This window comes from Chiloscyllium punctatum, chromosome 10, assembly GCF_047496795.1.
Source record: "Chiloscyllium punctatum isolate Juve2018m chromosome 10, sChiPun1.3, whole genome shotgun sequence".
In the NCBI taxonomy this organism is placed as follows: Eukaryota; Metazoa; Chordata; class Chondrichthyes; order Orectolobiformes; family Hemiscylliidae; genus Chiloscyllium; species Chiloscyllium punctatum.
Genome location: NC_092748.1, coordinates 9,612,104 through 9,625,984, shown reverse-complemented (window position 1 = coordinate 9,625,984; position 13,881 = coordinate 9,612,104). Strand labels below are relative to the sequence as shown.

Sequence of the window (13,881 nt, the reverse complement as noted above, 5' to 3'; positions counted from 1 at the left end):
ACTTTGGGAGCATGGGTTCATAACTCCACAATGGCAAAACTTAAAGTTAATTATTAATCACCTTTTTTAAAATCTGGAATGAGAAGCCAAGTGTCAGTCATTGTAACCACGAAACCAGCATTAATTGTCCCAAGGACACTAATTTCCTTCAAAGAAGGAAATCTGCTACCGCTTTCCATTCTGGCCTACATGCCTTGCTGTGGGTTTTTAACAACCGTCCGATTTGGTTTCATAAGTTGTTCAAGGGCAGTTCAGGGTGGGCAACAAATGTTGGCCTTGCCAGTAATGCCTGAGATCTTTTGAATGTCAGTGTTGGTTTTGAGTTAAGAGGATGGCATTAACTTGGGTGTTGCGGCTGCATTCTCCTGCTCAGACTGTAGAACAGTAACAAACTCGCTTTACATGAGTGGTCTTCAGGTCAAAGACAGAAAGTAGAGTGAAAAAATGACATGGTGTACTCCATCACCAGGGGACCTCCCTGTGCACTGGACAAGCATTTGAGGGAATCACTTAGGAATGTGGCAATGGCAAAAGGTCAAAGTCTCTGCCTTTTGTCTATTTTTAAAAATTATCCAGCTTATAAATTATTTTTAGTCAAATTGTTCAGCCAGACCTCCAAGCAGTATTTGAATGAACTCTTTGGCCCCAAGTTCAGGCTGTTAGCGCAAGCGCCCTCACTCCTGGTTATACAACAATAGTTGAGTCATTGACTCTGTTCCAAATCTTTAACTAGGTTCTGCCAAATCACTCTGAAGTATCAATCAATATCTACCTAAGCATTTTGTTGTACCTTGTACAGTGTAAGAGTGAACCTGCCTAACTCAAGGCTGGGTTTAAACGTACAGCAAGAATATAGGCAGTGCTCTTGGGTTAGCAGGATGTGGTGCTCCCCACAGATCTGCACGGGGTCCTCGACACTCCATCTTACTTCCTTAAGCCTTGAATGAGGCATAGTTGTAAATCAGCCTTGGCACATCCAAGTTCACAGATCACGTGAAGCCTGGATGGACTGTAGGATGAGTGGATGGGAGAAGGCAGGTATCAATTTGGAATGGTTATAGCATAGAAGCAGAACTCCCTGCCCTTCATGTCTGTGCTGGATCTCTTACCTGTATTGTTGCTGCCAGATGATTATCAACTTCCCAACAGGTTGTAGACATTAAATGGGTAAAACAATGGCAGAGGGAACTCAACATGGCAAAGGATACCACTTTGGATTTGTGAAGGACAAACATGAATCTCTTCCTAACAGTGAGTGACTAGCCTTTGGAGGAACAAAGGGTTTGAGGTGCCCACATACGTGGATGTCTCAAATCTAACATGATTTGGAGGTGCCAGTGTTAGACTGGGGTGGACAAAGTTAAAAATCACATAATACCAGGTTATAGTCCAACAGGTTGATTTGCCACCCATAGCACATCTCTTTCCTCAGTGCCTGCCTACAGAACCCACTGATCCCACATGGACTCCGGACTACAGTCAGACCAACACAATTTGGATCTGAACAGGACAACTAGTACCTACTCCAAATCCAAAACCTCCAGAAACAGCTGTCCTTCTGGATCCTCCACTCCACACTCGCAGCCATGTGCTGCCACCTACTCTCTCTACAATCAGCCCTGTCCCAGCTCAGGGCCACACTCTCTCAGAACTGCAAAGGACCCCTGCTGGTTTTCACATCCTCAGAAGAATTCACACACTTAACAAATGATCTTTCTACATCACATCAGACATCAAAAACTGTAAGTACAACAAACGCCCAAGTACCCACCTCAATAGTCGGGATTCCCGACCATTCCAGACGCTTTTCCCGGCCTCTGGAACTGCTCGGCTGCCGTCAGCCACACGGCCGCTCCAGCCACCACTACGCCGGTGAACGATGACGTCACTTCCGCCCCCCACCACCTGACAGCCTGCAGCCACTGCTGTCCATGCAGTCTCCATGACAACCAGCCAGGCAGCCTCCTCTGTGACCACTGTAAGATCCACTGCCACCAAGACCAACATGAGGCCCAACCAGAACATCACTTCCGCCCCCTGTTGTTGCCGCTGCCACAGCCACTTCCACTCCCACCGACACCACTCACGTGAACGCCACCGACAGAATCGCCGACGACACACGTTTTGCCACTTTCGCCCCGGTGGATCCCACAGTCACCACTCCCCCACCACCGACGCCCAGGGTGAATGTCACTTCCGTAAATGACATCACCCCTGTTCCCCCCACCCCCACTCCCATTCCAGTTAGAGTCTCCACCCCCACTCCCAGCTCCAGCCCTACACCAGTTCCTAGCTCCCAGCCCTGCTGTTTTTCACCATTTCCCCAGACATCCCCCTCACTGAGGACAAACTGACAGTCCTCAGCAAAGGTCTTACCTTCATCCCCCTCCGCTACCAGATCAACGGATTCAACATGCGTTGTGACATTGAACGTTTCTTCCGCTGCCTCTGCCTCCGGGCTTACATTTTCCATCAAGACAACCCCCCCCCCCCCCCATCTTCTCAGGACCCTTTCTCACTTGCAGTGCGCTTCAGAGACACCCGCACTAACCAACTCCACCACCCTGTGGCTGAACACTTGAACTCCCCCTCCCATTCCACCAAGGACATGCAGGTCCTGGGCCTCCTCCACCACCAAACCTACCCACCTGACGCCTGGAGGAAGAATGCTACACCCTCCGCCTCAGGACCCTCCAACCACACGGCATCAACGTGGACTGGACTTCACCAGTTTCCTCATTTCCCCTCCCCCCACCTTATCCCAGTCCCAACCTTCCAACTCAGCACCGCCCTCATGACCAGTCCCACCTATCCATCCCCGGCCCACAATCCTCATTCCTGATGAAGGGCTCTTGCCCGAAACGCTGATTCTCCTGCTCCTCGGATGCTGCCTGATCTGCTGTGCTTTTCCAGCACCACCCTCTCGACTCTGATCTCAAAACATCTGCAGCCCTCACTTTCTCCAGGTTTATTTGGAAGCACTAGCTTTCGAAGTGCTGCTTCTTCACAACCACCTGACGGAGGAGCAGCACTCTGAAAGCTAGTGCTTCCAAATAAACCTGTTGGACTATAACCTGGTGTTGTACGATCTTTTAACCAAATCTAACACAAAGGTGCAAAATGTACTGAATAAGGCAAGTGGATTCTTCTATCTTGGAGGGTTTCAAAGGTGAGGAATTGATGTTTAATTTATACAGAACCTTGGCCAGACTGCCTCTGGAGTACCGCATACGATTCTGGTCATCATATTGCCAGACAGGATCTAGAGACCTGGGAGAGAGGTCCATGCAAATACACTCCAATTAAATCTGGGCTTAAACATTTAAAGTACGAGAATAGGCTTCCTGAATTTGACTTTAAGGGTAGGTTAAGGGGTAATCTAACTTTCAATATAATTTATGGGACAGATAGCCAGAAACTATTACCGCTGATGTGTAGAAACCGAAAGAACTCCGGATGCTGTAAATCAGAAACAAAAGCAGAAGTTGCTGGAAAAGCTCAGCAGGTCTGGCAGCATCTGTGGAGAGAAATCAGAGTAACGCTTCAGGGTCCGGTGACCCCCTGATTTCTCTTCACAGATGCTGCCAGACCTGCTGAGCCCTTCAGAGGTCTGTTGGGGGGGCTGGGGATCCAGAGCCAAAGGGCAGGAGCATAAAATTACAAAATTTAGGACTGACGTTAGAAAGCACACAAGTGGTGAAAATCTGAACTTGATTCCCCCCAAAACCCCACAAATGTTGGGTCAGTAGCAGTTTTCACGGTTTGAGGTTGATACACGTGGAGCAAAGGGAAGTACATGGAGTTAAACCAAAATCCAGTTGAATGAGAAAACCCACCCAAAGGGCTGTTTCTATTCCCATTTCCCTCCTGGTCATTGAATGTTATAAACATAGAAATACAGTTCAGGAAATAATTGGTCAGGTTGGGTGATGTGGTGATCAAGCAATTGCAGTAGATGACTCCAGAGATCGAAGCGTTTTAAATGTGCAGAATATTCCCTACTTAAACTATTTCTGTGTGTTTGCAGTGCCATCAGTACATCAAGGTTGGAAGACAGTTCAAACTTACATGGGAAAACTTCAAGAAAACAGTTGATTCCCAAAGCCCTGTCCGTGGCTGTTTACATGAAGATAGATTCAGTTCTGCCAGGGGAAGTATTTGTAAGTTGTTACTGTAGAAGTGTCACTTTGAAAGCCTGGTTTGAGATATCTGATAAATAAAGGAATGGACGTTTGCGTTGCGCCCTTTCTCAAACCGAGAGTGTAAGATAACATTGAGTAATGCTGAGGTACAATAATATTACACCTCCAATTTTGGCCATTTCCCTGTAGTTGGTCCATTGTAGTTTTGAAAGTTGTACTTACTGGCCCCGTATCAAAGTAAAGGTACATTGGCATTGGAGGCAGTCCAGGGAAGGTTTCACGAGGCTTATCCTGGATATGGGGGTCTCTCTTACGAGGAGAGGTTGAATAGATTGTGTCTGGACTCCCTGGAGTTTCGAAGAATGAGAAGAGACTTTATTGAAACATACAAGATTCTTAATGGAGTTGACAGAGTTGTTATGGTGAGGTTATTTCCCCTTGTGAAGGGCATATGCCCGAAACATCAACTCCTGCTCCTCGGATGCTGCCTGACCTGCTGTGCTTTTCCAGCGCCACACATTTTGACTCTGTTTCCCCTAGAGGGAGGGTCCAGGACCAGAAGACATTCTCTCAGAGTGCAAGGTCTCCCAGTTAAGACAGGGATGAGGAGGGGTTCCTTCTCTGAGGATAGTGAATCTGTGGAATCCTTTACCATGGAGGGCTGGTAAAACTGAGTCTTGAAGGGTGCTCAATGCTGAGATAGACAGATCTTTAATCAGTAAGGGAACCAAAGGTTCTGGGGGACAAGGCAGGAAGTGGAGTCGAGAATGATCAGATCAACTCTCATTGAATGGTAGGGCAGAGTCGATGAGCTAAGTGGCCTGTGTCTGCTCCAAATCTTATTCTTAGCTCTTGTTCTATCCTGCCAGTGAGACAGAATATACTCAGGGAGGGTGAGGGTGGTGATGTAAGGTCTGATTGTGTCAGGTTGTTGCTTGACTACTCTGTGAGGTATCTCTCCCCAGTTTTGATCGAACTCTCCCATTGATAGTCAGGAGGACATCTGAGTGTCAACTGGACTGACTATGTCTTTGTCAGAGTGGTACAAAGGAGTAGCTTCCTAGCCATCTCAAAGGGCTGTTCAGAATGAACTACACTCATTTGAACTTGAACGTTGGTTAGGTTATTGGAGGAAATCATGGTTTGTCTTTTTGCACTGACTGCCTATGGGCTGAATGGCCTACTTCCACAATGTAGGGATTCTGTGATTCTATGTGAACCACCAGAACAGATAAGCTTGGGATGATAACAGTGTTTCATCTGAATGTTGTTCTGGAAGTGTCAGTCCAGACATTGGTGAGAGTGGGGCTTGAACCTGCTGACTTCTAAACTGACAAGAGCCATGTGGAAGGTCCGTGAGGCATTGGATTAAAACAAATGGAAGTAGAGGTGGGCCATTCTGCCCACTGACCCTGCTCTACCATTGGCTGATCTGATATGACTCCACTTTCCTGCCTGCTCCCTGCCATTACCCTAGTAGGTCCTATCCATCTGCCTGAACCTTCAATATACTCAACGACTGATGCACTAACAAACCTCACCTCCATTTTAAGCAAGAGGCCTTTTTTTTTTAAACAGTGCCCCCTACTGGAGATTTCCTTTCAGCAGCCACCCTGAGAATCTCATTCATATCATTTTGGTCACCTCTTGTTCTTCTCAACTCAAATTGAACCCCCTCAACCTTTCTTCCTAAGACCTTCAACCCAGGAAGCAGCCTCATGGACAGCCTTAGTACTGCCTCCAAAACCAGAATATTCCTCCATGGATAAAGAAACCAGGGGTGTGCACGGTGCTCCAGCTGACCAATGCTGAAGCAACCCAGAAGGACACATCTCACAAGATGTACCTCCCCAGCTTTGAAAAACCGTACAGTTTCTTACTGAGGTAAATGTGTAAGACCATGAGTCATGACATGAGGTAGCCTGATCATTATCCAAGTTTGTCCACTTTCTGATCAGGGCCTCATTTGAGATATTGATTCTTTGGAATTCTGTCATGAATGAATTTAACACAGCATTGAAGAAGTATTCAGATGTGCACTTGGACGTCAAGGCACCCAAGTCCATGGGGGTAGTGGCTGGAAAATGGGATTAACATAGTTAGATACTTGGTTTCGGGTCGGCTCAGACTCAATGGGCCGAAGAGCCTTTCTCTGTGCTAGAAATGTTGCCATAGTCATGCCAGACCGTGGGGCGGCTCTCTCATTAAAGAGAGGATGGTCTTTCCCTGGAGTGGCAGAGTTCAAAACTAGAGGGTGTGGGTTGAAGGCGAGAGGGCAAAGATTTAAAAGGGAGCCAAGAGGCAACTTTCTCACATAGAGGGTGGTGCATGTATGGAATGAGCTGCCAGAGGAAGTGATAGAGTTGGGTGCAATTACAACATTTAAAAGACATTTGGACAGGTACATGGATAGGAAATGTTCAGAGTGATATGGGCCAAACACAGAAAAATGGGCAGGGTTCAATTTAGGAAATCTGGTCGGCATAGATGAGTTGAGCCAAAGGGTCTGTTTCCATGCTGTATGACTCTATGACTATAATCTGAGGGTCTCTAACTTCAGGTGTGAGAGAGAGGTTGAGAAGGAGATTTCTTTGTGGTAACCTCAGCCAATGTGGGAAGACCTCGATGACTAATGGTGTAATGTTGAGTTGGAGAAGTTGGAAGGGTCTTGACCAGATGGGCCAATGGGCCGAGGAGTGGCAGATGGAGTTTAATTCAGGTAAATGCGAGGTGCTGCATTTTGGGAAACCAAATCTTAGCAAGACTTATACACTTAATGGTAAGGTCCTCGGGAGTCTTGCTGAACAAAGAGACCTCGGAGTGCAGATTCATAGCTCTTTGAAAGTGGAGTTACAGTTAGATAGGATAGTGCAGAGGTGTTTGGTATACTTTCCTTTATTGGTCAGAGTATTGAGTACAGGAGTTGGGAGGTCATGTTGCGGCTGTACAGGACATTGGTTAGGCCACTGTTGGAATATTGCATGGAATTCTGGTTTCCTTCCTATCGGAAAGATGTTGTGAAACATGAAAGGGTTCAGAAAGAATTTACAAAGATGTTGCCAGGGTTGAAGGATTTGAGCTATAGGGAGACGCTGAACAGGCTGGGGTTGTTTTCCCTGGAGCGTCGGAGGCTGAGGGGTGACCTTATAGAGGTTCACAAAATTATGAGGAGCATGGATAGGGTAAATAGACAAAGTCTTTTCCCTGGAGTCGGGGAGTCCAGAACTAGAGGGCATAGGTTTAGGGTGAGAGGGGAAAGCTATAACAGAGACCTAAGGTGCAACGTTTTCCTGCAGAGGGTGGTACGTGTATGGAATGAGCTGCCAGAGGAAGTGGTGGAGGCTGGTACAATTGCAACATTTAAAAGGCATTTGGATTGGTATATGAATGGGAAGGGTTTGGAGGGATATGGGCTGGGTGCTGGCAGGTGGGACTAGATTGGGTTGGGATATCTGGTCGGCATGGACAGGTGGACCGAAGGGTCTCTTTCCGTGCTGTACATCTCTATGACTCTATAAATACTGAGCTTCTTGGTCCTCCAGTATATGTGGTTGAGAATCCAGTTGACTGGGAGTGCTGTAACAGCTTTTGAGTCTGTGTACAGGGGCTGCGGCAATACTTTGTGGCCAATAACCTCAAGGATAAGAGAGTCTTCAGCATCAAGAGCCAAGGCACAACGATTGTTCGGATCGACATGCAGACCTTTGCAGCACTGATGGACCAGCAAACCCTGCAAAAAGTGAGGAGGCTGCAGTCTGTCTATCCAAGGTGAGTCACACCCCGAGGGGTCGGAACACTGAGACTGATCACAAACGTGTCAGTGGATGTGTGTGCTCTTTGCGGCTACATCATGGAATGGCTTGGCACAACTGAACCCAAACACGCCCGAGTGCCCAGATGGCAAACACCAAATCCTGAGCTTGCCACTTCAGGCAGTGTAAAGCCAAGTGTGGTTCCGTTGTTTAGCTCTTGGACACAAGGGTTCGTCTTCTCTCACTCTCTCTCCCTTTGATAGAAATTGGACATAGATCTCACTCCATTAAATTAAGGGACATGTGGGAATGGGAGGATATTCTTCAGGACCTTTAGCCTGCTGCAGCCTTCAGCAAGACCATCGTAGATCTGTCCCAACTCCATTTCCCTTCCTTAGTCCCAGAGCCAGCCTTTGTCCAACAAAAGAACTGCTAAATCTGACATTTTCAAAGTTGCGGAAAATTGATGGTTGACCACTTACCATCGAGACCAAAACTGGAGTTTGTGGATGTAATGCAGTCACGTAATAAATTCAGGAGTGAATGTGGGAGAAATGTCTTTGCATGGAGAGTGTTTGGAATGTGATCATTGTTACCTTTGGGAGGGATTGAGGAGGATAGTAAATATGTCTTTAAGGAGAAGCATTCCAGGGAGGAAGGAACTGGACTAAAACCAGAAAATGTGTTGGAAATACTTGTCAAGTCAGTCTGCATCCACGGGAGAGAAGGTAAGATTTGCAACCTTATCAGAACTGGATAAAGTTGGAGATGAGAATATAGAGGGTGAGAATGAAAGAAGGTTATTGGGGGCTGATAGACCCATTCCTACGGGGTCAAAGAGAATGGGGATGGGGAAAGAAAATACAAAACAAAACATATGCCAAAAGTATGTTCGCAGCTGACTGAAAGGAGAAAAAAATGTTTTTAAATCCTGTAAAGAGAAGGAAGCACGATAGGGAGACAAAGTTTATTCGCTGAAAACATCTCTAATGCTTTCCAGTTCAGATGAAAGGTGAAGCCGGTTTCTCTCTCCACAGAGGCTGTCGGACTGTCCTGAGGGTTTGCAGCATTTTCTGATTTTATTTCAGATCTTCAGCATCGGCAGCATTCTTCTTTTTTGGAGAAGGCCTTCGGGTCGACAGGGTCAAGTGAAGATGGATGCAAGCAACTTGACAGGAGCAGAAACACATGGACCTGTCGTGAAAATCCTGTGTCATTGTTTACAGCATTTTGCTGGCAGGAGTTCCGGATTTACACCATTCCCCCTTGCGAGGATGAAGGGATTCGACACAGCAGTTCTCTTTTAACAAGTACATGGACAAGGACGTCATACTCTGTGTTCTTGACTGTGCTGCGATGCTAATGGTACCAGCTTGTGTTTGGCTGCCATGATGCTCAGATGGTAATTAGGTGCAAGTTACATGAGCAAGTTAGACACCTTTAGTCAGATTTATCGGATAAAGGCCTTTACCCAACAGGAATTGCTCTCACGTTATAGCATCCTAAGATACTTAGCCTTTGCCCGCCCAAATGCTTATGACATTATCAGATTGGGTGGAGCTTAGTGTGACCTTTAACCTTTACTCTTTCAGCACCATTGCCTTATCTAACACCAGTTAGTGTCATTGTAGCTCTATGTCCTCTGTCATGGTCAGTAACAGCTGTTTCTCTCTCTCTTGTTTTAAAGTGATGATGAGCTCTGTGACCTCTTTATCAAAAATAATTACTGGAAAATCTTTAAAAGGAGTATGATCTCCAAACTCACCTGCAAGCCTCAGCGCTTCTCGCCTTCAGGCCAGGTAGCAGAGTCTGGCCGAGGGGAGGACTTATACGAGATTGACAAGACCGGCATCCTGAACCTTCCGGAAATCTCCAGCAATCGAAATATGCTTTTCTCGAAGCCGTCCTATTACGTTGCCCCCGTTATCAGAACAAGGGAAGATGGTAGCACCCCAATGCCAAAGCTGGACCTCCAACTCATTCATGGAATTGCCAAGCTTCCATCCAGTATAGCCAATCTGCTGTACTGAGCACACCAAGCCCTTCCTTTGCTGCCCTTTAACAGTCAAGCATCTCAATCTGATGGCCTAATAGATTTCCAACCATTTCATTTACGTTTCTATTTCCTCATTGCACCAATTTCCACAGATAATTGTCCAACCAGTTGCCCTGTCCCATTTTGTTCTTTCCCATACTTGGATCATTTTTATTGTTCATTCCCTCCTCCATGACCAACACCACATGAAGTGAGATTTCATCTCTTCCAGTTAGGGACCTGATGAAAGATTGCTTGTCATAAAAGCACAGTGTCGCGAAAATTGAATGCCATGCCAACCCAATGCTACAAAAACCCGATGTGACAGAGACTCAGTGCGATTAACCTCTGTATGATCGAGTTCCGACAAAGTCAGAATGTTATTGATGTGGAAAAGACTCAAAATAATAAAGACCCAATGTGACGGCGACCCAATGTTTTAAAAGTCGATGTGATACTCAATGTGATGAAGACCCAAAATGAAGAAGACTCAATGTGACCCGATGTGTTCAAAACTCCATGTGTTGAAGACTCAGTTTGATAAAGACTCAATATTTTAAATATTGATGTGATATTTAATGTGATAAAGAGTCAAAGTAATGGAGACTCGATGCGATAAAGACCAATGTGAAAGAGACTCAATATGATAACGATTCAATGCAACAAAGATTGGATGTGGTAAAATCTCGATGTAAGAAGAACTTGATGCAATAAAGACCCGATGAGGCAAAGACTCAATGTGATAAAAATGCAATGTGCTACCGACATTGTGTCCAACATGTTGGAATAGTGTGGCGTGGTTTTGTTGCTTAATTACCCTGCTACAATTATAGTTGAAAAGTGTGGCGCTGGAAAAGCACAGCAGGTCAGGCAGCATCTGAGGAGCAGGAGAATCGATGTTTCGGGCAAAAGAGTTTCATCAAGAATGTACGGGAGGGCGAAGGCAGAATGAGAGATAAATAAGAGGGTGGGATGAAGCCGGAGGGGGGGGGGGGGGGGGGGGGGGGAAGGTAGCTGTGAAGAGTTGGTGATAGGTCAGAGAGCAGGGTAGAGCGGACACGTGGGAAAGAAGATGGACAGGTAGGACAGGTCAAGAGGGCGGTGCTGAGTTGGAGAGTTGGATCTGGGTTGAAGTGGTGGGAGGGAAGATGAGGAAACTGGTGAAGTCGATGTTGATGATGTGTGGTTGGAGGGTCCCAAGGCAGGAGATGAGGCGTTCATCCTCCAGGCGTCAGGTGGCTTGGATTTCATGATGGAGGAGGCCCAGAACGTGAATGTTCTTAGCGGAATGGGAGGGGGAGTTGAAGTGGTTGGCCATAGGGAGGTGGGTGTGTCCCAGAGATGTAGTTGGAAATGTTCCTCAAATTGGCATCCTGTCTCCCCAGTGTAGAGGAGACCACATCGAGAGCAACAGACACAATAGATGAGGATGTGCAGATAATTTCTGCCAGATGTGGAAGGATCCTTTGGGGCCTTGGATAGAAGTGAGGGGGGGGAGAGGTGGACACAGGTTTTACACCTTAGATGGTGGCAGGGGAAGGTGCTGGGAGTGGAGGATGGGTTGGTGGAGGGCGTAGACCTAACAAGGGAGCCGTGGAGGGAATGGTCTCTGTCGAAGGCTAATAGGGGTGGGGAGGGAAGTCTATCTCTGGTGGTGGGGTCTGACTGTATGTGGCAGAAATGGCGGAGGACAATGTACTGTATCCAGAGGTTGGTGGGGTAGTGGGTGAGGACCGGGGGTTCTGTCCTTGTTGCAGTTGGAGGGGTGGGGTTCAAGGGTGACGGTGTGGGAGTGAAGGAGATGCACTGGAGGGCATCATAACCACGTAGGAGGAGAAATTGCGGCCCTTGAAATAGGAGGCTGCGGAAGATGGACTGCTCCATGTACCTGACAAAGAGATAGGCAGAGCTGGGGCCCCTGCAGGTGCCCTGGCTACCCCTTTGGTCTGGAGGAAGTGGGAGGATTTGAAGGAGAAGTTGTTGAGAGTGAAGACCAGTTCAGCCAATCTAATGTGTGTGTCAGTGGAGGGGTACTGGTTGGGTCGGCAGGAGAGGAAGAAATGGAGGGCTTGGAGCCCTCCATCATGGTGGATGGGTGTGTACAGCAGCTGGATGTCCATGGCGAAGATAAGGTGTTGGGGGCCAGGAAACGAAAGCCATGGAGGAGGTGGAGGGCATGAGTGGTGTCCCGAACGTATGTGGGGAGTTCCTGGACAGGATGGTGTCAAGGTATGCAGAGAGAAGTTTGGGGCAGGAGCAAGCTGAGATGATAAGTTGACTGGGGCAGCCAGGTTTGTGAATTTTAGGTAGGAGGTAGAACCTGACGGTGTGGGGTTCCGGGACTGAGGTTGGAGGCTGTTGGTGGGAGATCCCCTGAGGTGATGAGGTTGTGGATGGTTTGGGTGATGATGGTTTAGTGATGGAAGGTGAGGTCGTGGTCAAGGGGGCGTAGGAGGTGGTGTCTGCAAGTTGGTCCTGGCTTCAATGGTGTCGAAGTTGGTGTGCCAAACTACCACTATGTCCCCCTTCTCTACTGGTTTGATGGAGGCTGGGGTTGGAGCAGAGGGATTGGAGAGCAAGGGTGAGAAGTTGGAGTGGGTGAGGGGGGGTGAACAGGTTGAGGTGGTCCATGTCACAGCGGTGGCACTTGGAGATAACTCATCATCTCTCAGACCATCCACAACCTCATCACAGCAACTAATCCTCAGCTATCCATTTAGCAGCCATTTGCTGGATGATTCTATTCTGGAACAGCTCGTCTCCCGGCCTTTTCATTCGGGCAGCTGAGCCTGCACTTTGAGATTACTTCCAAAATATTGAAAACAATCTCCATTTTACAGGGAACATACATGCTTTCAACTTTGTAACAATCCCTATCATTAATATTTTCTCACCTTTCAACTGCTTGGATGTAAGGAAATGTTAGCCAGATTGATGGAACCTGTCCCGATCGTTTTAATGTTTCGACTCCTTATATCAGTTTTATATATCGTTTCTCTGCAAGGAAAGATTCGAGGTGCAGTGTCATAGAGTCACAGAGATGTACAGCACAGAAACATACCCTTCGGTCCAACCCGTCCATGCTGACCAGATATCCCAAATGGATCTAGTCTCATTTGCCAGCACTTGGCCCATTTCCCTCCAAACCCTTCCTATTCATCTACCCATCCAAATGCCTTTCAAATGTTGCAATTGTACCAGCCTCCACCACTTCCTCTCACAGCTCATTCCATACACGTACCACCCTCTGCCTGAAAATGTTACCCTCTAGGTCTCTTTTATATCTTTCCCCTCTCACCTTAAACCTGTGCCCTCGAGTTTTGGACTCTCCCACCCCAGGGAAAAGGTCTTGGTATTCACCCTATGCACGTCCCTCATGATTTGATAAACCTCTTATAAAAGCTCATTACAGATGTAGCACAAATTAATATTCCAGTTATTGGTATAAAAGTAAATTTTGCAACAGCACCTTAAGAGTTTGTAGCTTTTCACAACCCTTGAATGACTTATGTACCTGGATGCCCAGAACGTTTTACAGCCTCGAGAATATATTCAGATTTGTTTTCCTCGGGTTATCTTGCACACCCTCACGTCAAACTCTGCCTGTCTCAGTTTCTCCCAATCGCTTCACTCCGTGTGTGTGTGTGTGTGTGTGTGACCTGCAACTCCCCTGCACCTTCAATGAGCCCCCTGACCCACCCAGACCCTGGGTATATTCCAGCACAATCACACAGTCACGTCCTTTAACGAGGCTCTGTGTGAGCTGAAACATTGTCTGTTTGATTCGGACAGCCAACGATTTGCGGAGTTAGCTCGCACTCTGTTTTCCACAGATGCTGCTATTGTTTTGGCAACCACAGAAACAGGCCCCTCTGTCAAGGGAGCTCGATGACCTAATCCACGAAACGGACCATTGAGAGCGAGAGCAATGCAGTGCCACTTCAGAGCTGAA

General features: G+C 47.2%; 1 protein-coding gene across 2 annotated transcripts in view; it reads left to right on the top strand.

Annotated features, from left to right (window-relative positions):
- The window catches only part of LOC140481877 (cyclic nucleotide-binding domain-containing protein 2-like), a 57,579-nt gene extending 46,930 nt beyond the window's left edge, over positions 1-10,649 (top strand). Inside the window, exons 8-10 of one of the 2 annotated variants that reach the window (XM_072578491.1) lie at positions 4,028-4,160; positions 7,747-7,910; positions 9,582-10,649. In XM_072578491.1, the coding sequence (XP_072434592.1) occupies positions 4,028-4,160; positions 7,747-7,910; positions 9,582-9,924 (640 nt within the window). In that variant the 3' untranslated portion in view covers positions 9,925-10,649. Of the gene's footprint in view, positions 1-4,027; positions 4,161-7,746; positions 7,911-8,982; positions 9,074-9,581 lie in introns of those variants that run through there. The other variant, XM_072578492.1, reaches the window with a different exon arrangement.
- Positions 10,650-13,881: the final 3,232 nt, after the last annotated feature.